Source organism: Rhipicephalus microplus, chromosome X (assembly GCF_043290135.1).
Source record: "Rhipicephalus microplus isolate Deutch F79 chromosome X, USDA_Rmic, whole genome shotgun sequence".
Lineage (NCBI taxonomy): Eukaryota > Metazoa > Arthropoda > Arachnida > Ixodida > Ixodidae > Rhipicephalus > Rhipicephalus microplus.
The window spans coordinates 453,635,471-453,648,234 of NC_134710.1; the positions used below are offsets into that span (position 1 = coordinate 453,635,471).

General features: G+C 41.8%; 1 protein-coding gene across 2 annotated transcripts in view; it reads right to left on the reverse strand.

Annotated features, from left to right (window-relative positions):
* Positions 1-2,390: 2,390 nt before the first annotated feature.
* Positions 2,391-12,764, reverse strand: part of LOC119160859 (alanine aminotransferase 2) — a 174,645-nt gene continuing 164,271 nt past the window's right edge. For both annotated transcript variants that reach the window (XM_037413128.2, XM_037413127.2), the window contains 3 exons: positions 6,207-6,362; positions 5,340-5,452; positions 2,391-2,541 (listed from right to left, as the gene is read on the reverse strand). In XM_037413128.2, coding sequence (XP_037269025.1) covers positions 2,451-2,541; positions 5,340-5,452; positions 6,207-6,362 — 360 coding nt within the window. In that variant the 3' untranslated portion in view covers positions 2,391-2,450. The remainder of the gene's footprint in view (positions 2,542-5,339; positions 5,453-6,206; positions 6,363-12,764) is intronic.

Here is a 12,764-nt window from a genome sequence, read left to right on the forward strand (position 1 = left end):
CGCGACCAGCTTCTGCAAGGGAAGCTTCCATTGAAGATGCCTGTGGTGCCACCTCTCCTATGTGACGCCAAATTCTTCAGAAGAGCGGTGGATTAAGCCCACTGCCCTCTTCTAGTATGCTGTACCATAATCTATTAAAATGGTAGATGGTAGAATTCACCATTCCGATGGTGGACGTTTTTTTTTTCAATATGAGTAGGCAGACCTTTCTTTCAGGAGGGGCACTATTTTCGTGTGACCAGGGGCCGGATAGACAGATCTAGTTCAATGTCGTGTCCTTGATTGTGTGCCATTGCTAAAATTTAAACCATCTTGTGCTAAATAAACCATGTGTGGATGCAAAGCAGTGACTAGATTGTTCGCTTGAGCGAAAGATGGTGTACTTTATAGAGAGCTTGTGCTGGCGCTAACGCTGGCACAGGCGGCAGCCTCAATGCTGGCGCCTTTCGCGGCGTTGCGCAGGAGAGGTGGAGGCGCGCGAGCTCCGTGATTTTATACCGCGGAACTACCAAGGCACTCCCAGAGGAGTATGCAGCTGTCCCACCATGCACCTATCATGCGTGCCGCTCTGAAGAGTAGAGGATTCCTAAAAGAGAAAGACTGTTTGCTCAATGTGCGCTCCAACATTGAAGCCTCATGGACACCGAAGGCGGCGCGACAAAGCGGCGAAGCGGGATTTTCGAAGCAGCAAGGCGACTAGTGCGCGAACCTGTTCAGACCGCATGCCTCCTTCGTCTGACCACGCGGCAGAAGAGGCGAGCATCTCGCGATTTTGTGCACATGCCCCTATGACGTGCCAGTGCTTCTCCCAAACGACAACCCACGCCACCACCGCACATCCACTGCATGGCGTTCTCATTGGCTGCGGCAAAGCGGCTAGCCTCGGCAGGCAGCGAAAATTGCTTCGAGAGCAATCGGCCTTGCCGCCTAGTTTTTCGCCCGCTTTCGCCGCCTGGAGAAGAGGTTTTTTCCGCTTCCGGCGTTGCCGCCTAGCCGCTTTGGCCGCCCCACCTTCGGTGTGAACGAGCTTTGAGAGCGGTGAAGAGGGTGAAGCTAGTGAGATGAGACGCGGTGAGTGGTGCGAGGCTAGGGAGAGAGTGACGTCAACGCGCGCACACTAAGACGGATGGCATGACCTACTTCGCACCGCCCTAACTCATGCGGCCAAGTCCGTTCGGTGCGGACGGAAGGACAGCATTATACATGTTAGCCAAAGAGCTACTTTGCTTTGAAAAGTCACAAATTCGCTGCAAGGGCGAAGCGATGAATGCGATAGCAACAATTTGGAATTTATTGTTGAGAACGGCAAGCAGATCAAAACGTGCAGTGTGCTGCTCATGCACAAATGAAGCACAAAACAAAACATACAGGGCGAAACCCCATTAACAGCGGTGGTAGCGTGACACTTAGCGCGCTGTTTAAACAAAAACTACCCACATAACGTAATCACGGGTACTGATAAGAGAGAGAACTAACAAGTGTTCCTGTTACTTCGCTTTGTTTGAAAAGCGCGCTCTTTTAACAAACTGGGCCTGTTCAGTAGGTGACGTTATCTTTGTGCGCCCGACCACTAAACACAATCGTTCCGATCAAAGCCGACGGCATGCGGTTCTCCTCACCACAGAATAAGTGCGCAGATATATCTGCGCACTTATAAGGCTCTTTCCATCCGCGGAGAAAAGCACGCAAGGGAAATGAGGGCGCATCGGCGAATCACGACGAGCTGAGCGCCGACCTTTTCGCTGAGCGCGCTCATCACGCCAACTCGCCGGTAATGTGAAAACAAGCTATTTTTCAACGTGGTCAATATTAATAGCTTGCCGTTTCAACGGTGGAGGGGATCCTTCGTAGCTCAGTGGTTAACGCCGTGCGCTTACATATAAAAGGTCGTACGTTTAATTCCGGAGCAGTTTTCTGGATTATTTCTTTCTTTCTTGTGTTTTCATATATATACATACGTATACAGATACCATGAGTTCAGCCGAGAGTGTTCATATACATAATATTGCAACAGAACAAAATTCAAACCCACTTCAGGCCGACCTCTTCCTCTCCTTCTCATTAAAAATCTTCCTCAAAAGTGGTATGCACCAATCCAGTCTTAGCTACGCCACTGATTGCATACCTTGAAGATGTCACGCCAAAAGCAGCACCGGCTTAGCCAGTGGATGGTCCCGAGGCCAGCAGTAGCGCAGGCAATACAGCTACAACTTTGGCGTCTCGAAATGTAAACAACTACATAGGTCGCGAAAATCTTTTACCACCTGCATGCATGAAAAAGAGCAAATTAAAGGTCATTCGTTCGAAACTCTGTGTCAGTTACAGGCGTTTGTGTATAGGGCGTCGTACTGTTATGCGGCAAATGGTGCGGTAAATATTTCAGTCTGAATTGCTTTTATTCTCCGGTAAAAGTAAACTTTATTTTTGTACACCCAAGCTCCCCTCGTCTTCTACGAGTATTCAGCCATCAGCTCTTTTTGGAAGGATTCCAACCGATCAAAAAGTTCCAGCAGCTGGTTCTTCGGCGGAAGTATCACGATCCTGTTTAGAGAAGAGAATCAAAATGATAGGTCACAGTAAGTTGGAAAGCTGAATGGCCACGTGGAAAATTTGCAACTTTAGACAACTAGATTCTTCGTGCTCTGTTTGCGCTGTAAGTGCATTTCGTAGAACAGCATTCAAGCGCGTTGTTTCTTTTTGGACACATTTAGAAACTTAAGTTGAATATTTGAAGACAAACCACGTTTCGTAACTCTGCACTTAGAGCATCAGATTATTCCTCATGTCGTAGCAAAACTGCTCTATGTGTCTGAGAAATTTGTGGAACATAAAAATCTGAGTGCAAATCACGGTATATCATTTAAATTTTCGTTATTTACTGAGTTGATAATTACATGGAAGACGTAAAATTTTCGTACAGATGTACAGACTCGAAGTAGCGACTAATAAACAAGTTTCTTTGTTTTTATAACTGAAGCGATTGTTTCATAATCGGGGCACTTGGCCGAAATCAATAAGGTTAAAGCTCATTGCACAGTGTTCAAAACAATAATGAGGAAGCTTCGGTAAAGCTTTGTCCAGGTACTATTAGATCGCCCTTGAAATTTTTGACTTGCTCAATACCATACCTTTTGAGACTGTATGTCATCGTTTCTCGTTCAGTACGTACTAACGCATAATAGTTGGACTTGAGTATTAGAATAAAGCTTGCATGTTCATTGATATGTTCTGACTCATAAGTATATTAGTAGAAAAGGTAACAGTGTACGAGTTATAATTTCATTTATAGAGGACAAATAAAGTGCGGAGAGTAATTCTTTTCACTAAGATGTTGCGGTGCGTACAATTTTCGTGTGTAGAAATTTGGCATCCCATGGTTGCGATGCGCACGTACGTTATTTGGCTGATATTGTAGAGAAATAGATGAGGTTATTACGACGAAAGAGTTAAAAAATACAGCGCCATACGTACCGGTGCTACTGGCGTCAAAAGCGAACTCAAAGGAGTTCGCGAAAAGGCTCTGATGCGACTTGCAAAATAAGCACCTTAGATGCAGAAAATAGAATATAGAAACCGTTTCTGTCAACATAAGATTTACAAATTCTGCGCATGTGGTTTTTATAGGTTGATACCCAATCTTCCCGTTAACTTTGTGTAGTCTGTGCAAACCAGCACACCATTATTGTGTATAGCTATCTCATTGGGAGGACTTCCTAAACTTGTCTCAAATATTATTTTATACAAGAAGGCGTACGTGCCTACTCATCGGATTTGATTTCGCATTCTAAGAGTGTGTACATTTCAAAATATACATGCGTCGACATTGCGGAGGTCGCAGTATATTTTTAATATTCAACCGACACAATTTTATAGCCATAGGTGGTCAAGGTTAGAATGCCCTCAGATCATTGTCGCACAAAAACTTTTGGAAACACTGGAAGTGCAGATTCGTAAAGTACTAATCATAAGCACATGTGTAGAAACAGAAGAGTCACATTTTGCAATATATTTCCCGTGCATTGCAAAGTTTGCTCAGTAATTACGTAAATTGCACTTTGGATGACCATTTGTCTAGCTTAGAATTGGCTGCGGTGATATGAACTCCTGCTTCAGTTTATGGAGAAATGGGAAGGGTGGGAATCGCATCATTACCCCTGGACTGGCTTTTTAGATGCGAAGCGGCTGTGCGACTAGCCTGTGTAGTGCGGTCCATCCACGTTTCCGTATAAACGCGCTGCACCACGCTCCCCTCGCCACAGTTGTTCAAATGATGCCGCGTAGGTCAGGTCAGAGCTGCGCGTTGACGTCACTCTCTCCCTCACCCGCAGCGAAATCTGGCTCCTACTCCCGCTTGCAACACACTTCTCCCTCGATTTACCCTCTCCATCACCCCTATTGCTCGACCACACGTCGAGTGGAAACAGTTGACAGATTTAGTTGCACGTCCGTAGCAGCCATACGGACGTGGCCTGCCATTGCAAATGGCTAGCAGGCTGCACCCATATGATTGCTGCGGATGCGTGACTAAATCTGCCTACTCTTTCGGCTCGGTTGCTTGCGATCACACTTATGAAAGTCCTATACATAATATCTATTTGCCGACGTTCGCGTTCGTAACTGCGGCACGATTTGAAAAAAAATTGCCACGTCGGACATTTTGCTCATACTACGTTGTCAGCTTCTGAGTTCCCTCACCTACACTATCGTTGTAAATATCGCAGGTGCCCCTTCAGAAGGGCCGAGATAGCAGTAACTAAAGCACGATGCCAAGTCCCCCCACTGAACCTTTGCCTACACAGGTCTGGTCTGGTTCGGTCACCTTGGTGCCTCATTGCAATGAGAGTGATTCCCTGAATCGTTTTCTTCTAACGCGCAGATTGTTTACCCATCAGAGGAAAATACTCCTAGATAAACCGCTTAGAAGGATGCGAATAAATTCATTGCCTCTACTGGTTCTTTGCTTCGTGGCTGCCATGCTGGTTTTTTTGCCACATGAGCGTTTGCAAGGCCTTATGCGTTTCCCTATGTGAGACGAGAACAGTGAAATGGTACTTTATCGAAATAAATCAGATTTTTATAGAAATTAGTCATCTTCATCGTTTTATTTATGAGAACGATTTGAATTCCTAGGTTAGAAAAACGAAGTATATTCATTGAAAACATTATTCTTCTTTGTTTGTGAATTATTTTGATAAGTGATTTCAAACCTATCTATTGTCTAATATGTGAATATTATGAAAGAATAATTTTATAACGCATTTTATGGCTGATCCCCCAAAGTAGGCTGCGCCAGGAATCAATCCGGTTGCAGCACGTTTGCAGTTAGTTATGCAACACACCTCATGTGAAATTTTCCAGGCAGCCTCCCAAACGCAGAGCTCGGCGTAACACTAACGCCTTTTCTGCGTAGCAACTCTTCGGCGTAAAACACATCAGCCTCCATTTCCCGACGCTGCGCGGAGAAAAAAAATTGCTTGTAAAAAATAGAACAACCATCGCTGGGGTTTAACCACCATAACCACGATATGCTTACGAATGGCACCATAATAAAGCACTTTGAAAGGTTAGACCTTTTGAGATAATTTAACCTCCACATATATTCAAGTACATGGACTTCGCCCATTTTCACACTCTTCATTGGTGCGGCTGCTGTGGCCGGGCTTAAATTATGCTACTTTCGCGGACATTGTAAAATCCGAGAAGTAAAATGATCACTGTAAGGAATGGCCAATGAGTATTCACATAAATATTTCATTCAACGACCAGCTCAGTTTTACAATAACGTGAACAATTGTCGAAAAGAACAACTCCGTATAAATTTTTGCAGAAATTAAAAAAGGAACTATTAATACGTAGGCTTTCGTGTGATGATAACATGTGGTACGTCGCCGCTAAATATTCCTATTCAATTTGACGACCTGATGTCCTTTATCATGCGCTTCAGTATAAACGTGGGGCATTTTCTCACATTATGCCTGCAGAGACCATAAACATGCCATACTGGCAGGTCGTCTTGCCAGATGCTAGATAAGTTATTTCACTTATAATGTGCGTTTACGAAATAAGGCCGCAATCTTATAGGCTCTTATTTTCTGTCGTATATTATTTTGTTCTTAAAAAAAGGTGAAAGCTGGACTTTCGCATATGCTCATGCCTATTGTTCGCGAAAATTCTTAGTCAGCTCACGGAGGCCTTTTTCCCCTTACCTCCGCCTCTTCTATTGCCCTCACTGGAATAGTCACACGGGGATAGGCAGCCATAGACCCCTGCACTCGACTACAGTGGATTCCATCAATGGCATTCAACCTCTCTTCCGCCAGCCGAGCTCGTTCGGCTAAGGAGTCCAGGATCAAGCTTTTTTCCTGAAAGAGTGCGTTTTGCAAAACAGCTCGATAAAATAAAACACGCATTTTTGAATGAACAACTATGAAAAATGTACATGAGTGAAAAACTAGTATAGATATTCATTGGCACCTAAGCTTAACTTGCGACACTTTTGACCACTTCATTCATCTGCCAGTGCATGCAACATAATAGTTGCAATGCGAGAAAAAAAGTTCATTATTTTTATGTGCATTTCTTTCGAGACATTGTTCACACTAAAATTATTCCTGGCCGTAGGTAAATATGTGCCTGGGAAATACTGTACTATGATACAAGGACGGAAGTAGGTCCATGCACGGAAGGTCGCAATGACTCCAGCTTGTGTGTCGCAAACAAAATTTTTGAACCACCTCTTCATGGAACATCTTTCGCGCACTCAAACGAGTGGCTTTTAAGCACCGTCCGATGTTAACGCTTATGCCCTGTTTGTAAAGTGTTGTCTCCTTCATTGGATCTTTTAAAATACATGAAAATGCCTTAAAAGAGTAGTTGTACTATATTTTATTTACATCTCATCAAGGGAAGTCGTGTTCTCATGTTACACAACGAAGGCCTTTTCTGCATACGTGGCATGCTCAGTTTCTATATGAAGGTGCGGAGTCAATACATTCGTATATCCGCCAGTTTTCGGATATCTCAGAAATCATGAGTTAGACGCTGTGACGCCCTACATAGTTTCACAGAAACAACAGCCATCAAGTTGGGAATAAAACGTGAATTTAGGAGGTGTAGTTACATGACTAATAATGAAACTTTTTCAATAGCCAACTAATACTGTTAGCCGTAGAGTTTCTCTACAGACACGTCCGGTGCCTTATGTCATAATGTTTCAAGTGAACTTGGCAATTTTGCTACATAAAGCGTGCCTGATACCTGAAAGAAAAAGGACAACGCACATCAACCATCCTAGCCTCTAACAATTCTGGCATGCACCAATATTTACATCCTGTATTCATATGTTGGACGTATAAGAAGACGGTGCGACACTTTTCAAGTAGTGATCAAGGTAGCAAATCAATAAAGGATCTTCTCGCCTTACTAAATCAGTGCTACCGAAACTTGAGAGTCCCTCCAGTACGAGCGGACTGACAAAAATTTACAGCACGCTGCAACAGAGCATTTCAAGTTATCCCAGAACCCCACGTGAGCGCACAAGGCACTTTGGAAAAAGTGTGCACGTTGAGCGCACGGGCTATTCCGTCGCCCAATCCTCGTTGGCGCTGTGGAACCATCCAATGTAAAAAAAGTGCCACTTGGTAACCTGTTAATAAATCCTAAAAAGTACGCAAGTCTGAAGAGACCTGCATGTATCTCGACACATGAAATGCAAAAGGAATGATGCATTCAGTCCATATTGCCACACGAATGTACGCAGCATGTAGCAGTTCATTGACATGCTATTTATGGCGTACCGATACATGCAGTCGGAACGGGCTATCAAGAGCAGTGTAAGCTGAAACAACAAATTCATAATTATTCAACAAATGCATATTCAGAAGCTCTTTAAGTAATAAGAGAGGAGTACAGTGCTCAGACCTACAGGTTAATCCATTTTTATCGGCGAGTCATGTGGTATACAAAGTGACCACACTTTGAACAAGTTTAAAAAATGAGATGGAAACCGAATGCATTTGCGAGGTGCCTTTCCTTTATAATTTGAACTTTCTTGCTGCGTGCTTTTGAGTGTAACTTAGAAGTATGGCAGTTTGGGCTAGTTGATATGACATGACGATAGTTATAGCGCAAAAACAGAATGACGACAAAAGACAAGAAGGAGACAAGTGCTAACTTCCAACTGAGTTTACTGCGCAGAGCGCGAAAACATATAGAAGAGACAGTAAAACATGTGAAAAAACCATGTGACTGATTGATATATGGGCTTTAACATCCCAAAACCACCATATGATTATGAGAGACGCTGTAGTGGAGGACTCCAGAAATTTCGACCACCTGGGGTTATTTAACGCGCACCCAAATTGGGACACATGGGCCTACAACATTTCCGCCTCCATCTGAAATACAGCCGCCGCAGCCGGGTTTCGATACCGCGACCTGCGGGTCAGCAGCAGAGTACCTTACCCACTAGACCACCATGGTGGGGCAACCATGTGACAGAAAGAGCCATGCATGAGTAAGGGAAAAAAACAAAAGCAAAGAAAAAGGCAAAGAAATATCTACAAGGAAACAAAACAGAAAGGTAAAACTAAACATTCTATAACTACTCGCGTGCACCAAAACCTTGGAAGAACCTTAGTTCCTTCTTGGACAGAGACTCGGAGGGCTTGCTAATGCATGATACCTGTTCGCTTGCCATCTGCACCGCCTCGACAATAACGCGGGTGCGCTCATTGGGTGCTTATACAACGTCACTGTGTACTTGAAAAGGGGCACACAGTTGCACTCAGTGCAGTGCTTAGCAAGCAAAACATCATTCCTGTTTCTAACATTGTTAGCGTGTTCTCTCAGTCGATCGTTCAGACACCTTCCGGTAGTACTGACATAACAAGCACTACAGGAAAGAAGGGTCCTATTGACAGCTTCCCGGCAATACGCCACATACCTGTTCCTATGCTTAACTCTGCATTCAGTTGATGACTGCTTTTTCAGGGTGTTTATAGATTTTGTGAGACTGATTAATACGGGGGCTTTATTGTACCGGGACTTTATTGTACTGAGTGCGGGGGCTTTCTTGTACTGAACAGAATGATGATGTTCTCTCAGAGACACCTAAGGTGGACGAAGCTAAAAGAAATATTTCGTCTTCGGGTTCTTATTATGCGCCTCTCGTGCGAATGGGTTGTCGTTTTTACCAGTGCATAGCTGGGCACAAATGGGGACGCGGCAATATTAAGTGGTTATTATTTATATAAAAATCGAAACATATAGCAGACCAATGTAAAAAGTGCGCACATATTCCTTATAATTATCATTATTTATTTCTGGTATTTTTATTGAAATGTTTGAAAAACTAATGTTTCTTTCGCCTAAAAATATTCTAGGCATTCCCCTCTTGGTTTCTAGAATGGCCGATTCCTCAAGGTGCTTGGACAGAATCCTCTTGGGTCTAAACAACCAAGTTACTAGCATACCGGCATTGTGCCTTCTTTCCCTCACAATGTATATATATATATATATATATATATATATATATATATATATATATATATATATATATATATATATATATATATATATATAAGGGAAAGAAGTGTATACCTAAGGGCTCATTTTTACGTGTTTTGACACAATATTAATGAGATCTAACAGACAGTAATGCCAAGGATTGTACAGGGGAAGTTATTAGAACCAATGGAATGTAAATAGGAAAGAAAAGTGGGTGAAAAACTCACCAGCCGTGAGAAGGAATCGAACCTACGACCTTCGAATGACGCGTTCGATGCTCTAATCACTGAGCTATCGCAGCGGCCTACCCTCCATCCACTTTCTTGGGTTTATATGTGAATTCAGAAGTAGGAGTATATATAAATATGTATATATATATATATATTTATATATATATGTGTGTGTGTGTGTGTGTGCGTGTGTGTGGTAAATGCGATCTAGCAGACAATGATGCCAACGAGTGTTTAGGGGAAGTTATTAATACCAATGTAATGTAAATCAGAAGAAAAGTGGGTGAAAAATACTTTGCTGTGAGCAGGAATCGAACCTACGACCTCCGAATCTCCGAATTACGCGTTCGATGCTTCCCCTATACATTCCTTGGCATTATGTTCTGTTAGATCTCATTTAGTGTTGTGTCAAAACAACATTAAATGAGATCTAACAGACAATACTCTTTCAATATATTTTTCAGTATATATATATATATATATATATATATATATATATATATATATATATATATATATATATATATATATATATATATATATATATATATATATATATACGTGGTGAAAAAAAATGTCGACAAACGTGTGAAAACACAAGTTTTACTAACGTTTCGGCAGGTGGGCCTGCCTTCGTCAGAGTGAATGGTTACAGATGGCACACAGTGCACATATATAAGCCGCTTCTTTGCATATCACACGGCCAAGTCATTATCAGTAGTTTAAGAAACAAGAATATATTTATTTATTTCTTTATTTATTTTAAAATATTGCAGCCCCGTTATGGGGCTATCGCAGGAGTGGGTACACAGCAAGAAATAATAAAAAGTACAAAACAAAACAGCTGAATACACAACTACAATGGCAGATCATAGAATAACAAAAATTTTACAGAGTTATACAAACAATGAAAGGTTCACAGCACACCGTCTTTTAATGCCTCCAAAAATTCATCTTTCTGCAAAGACCGAATGTGACCTGGTTTGAAGTTCCACATTTCAATACATCCGAGGAAAAAGGTGTATTTGAAGAAATCAGTACGAGGATGAAACACAGATACATTAAGTGCGTGGCTTTTTCTGGTGGATGATGGTTTGGCAGGTGTTATGTAGTTGTTGTGTGGTGAATATTGCGGTGAATTAAATAAAGAGTGAAAAAGTTTTAAAGACTCGATGTCTCGTCTTTTAGAAAGTGATGATAGACCAAGCTGCGCTAGATGGCATGATGGTGAAAAATTACGATCATAGCGTCTGTAAATGAATCGAATAGCTTTTTTCTGGATGGATTCAACGCGTTTTATGTCAGAGATTTTATAAGGGTACCATACAGTGGCTCCATACTCAAGGATCGGTCGTACGAGAGTTTTGTATGTAAGCAGTTTTGTTTCTCTTGGGGCTAAACGTAGTTAGCGGTTAACGTATCCAAGTTTCTTCACAGCCTTGTTGCATGTTGTATCGATGTGACTAGACCAAGATAAGTTAGTAGTGAAAAGGAGACCAAGGTACTTATTTTGTGAGACCCGCTGCACTACATAGTTATTAAAAGAATAATCAAACACAGATGGGGTTTTCTGTCTAATGAAACACATAGCAGCTGTCTTTTGAAAGTTAATGCTCATCTGCCAATTTTAGCACCACCTGCAAACGTTTAAGAACGATGTATGGAGTGTATGATGATCATCAGGTGAATTTATTACGTGATATAAAACGCAGTCGTCAGCGTAAAGACGAATTTTGGTGGAAACTGTGTCGGGTAGGTCATGTATAATTAACAGAAAAAGTAATGGCCCTAGCACGGATCCCTGGGGCACTCCGGAAGATACACGTGCTTTAGATGAATGCAAGGTGTTAAATGATACGTATTGGCTATGACTTGAAAGGAAACTTCTAATCCACTGAACAAGCGATTGGTTTTTTAGTAAGAGATTGAGTTTATATAGAAGTTTTGAATGGATGGCAGTATCGAAGGCTTTAGAAAAGTCTATGAACATTGCGTCCACCTGAAGACCTAAGTCAAGAGCTATAGATATGTCATGAGTGAATTCTGTCAGCTTAGTTACGGTACTAAATCCACGCCGGAAACCATGTTGTGCATTGGACAGAATATTGTTAGTTTCGAGAAAATTGATGATATGTTTGAAGACAATATGTTCCAGTAGTTTGCATGAGTGAGAGGTTAATGATATAGGCCTGTAATTTAATACAGAATGCCTACTACGTGATTTGTGGAGTGGAAGGACTTGTGCAACTTTCCACGAGGATGGAACAGTTTGTGTTGATAATGATTTGTTGAAAATTACTGACAGGTATTGGCTTGTCATAGAGAATAGCGATAAAGAAAAATATTATTAACATTGTCTGGGCTAGACGACTTTTTTGAATCAACATTTAAAATCAAATTTAAAACACCTTCTGTAGACACAGAGACATCATCAATAGAAACAAGCGAGGCATGAAGTGGAGTGCAAGAAGAAATTTCGTGATTATCCTGAGCAAAGACAGACGTAAAGTATTCGTTAAATGCATTGGCAATGACCGGCGGCTGGCTAGTAGGAGTTTCATTAGGGACGAATGTACTAGTAGAGCATTTCTTTGGCGAGATTGAGTTACGAAATTTTCGGGGATTATTGTTAACCATATTTGGCAAGGTAAACGAAAAAAAGAAGTCTTTAGCAGCATTTATTTTCCTACGAAGTTCCTCCTTCGCTGTATTGAATTCAGCTCTACGCAGGGCATTGCCATTACGACTTGCATGCCTTAGTCTTGATAGTCGACGCTTTAAATGCAGTATTTCTCTCGTTATCCATGGAAGTTCAATATTTTTCTTTTTAGTTTTTAGTGGTACATGTGTTTCAATACATTCTATAACAAGGTTTTCAAAATAAGACACCAAACTGTTGACATCACGAGTATAGCTAAGTTCTTAAAAAATTTCAAACTCCCTGCTTAAGGTGTCAATTATAGACACATCGTCAGCCAGGCTATAATCGCGAAAAGTTGTATATTCATAGCGGCGTTTCAGAACTGT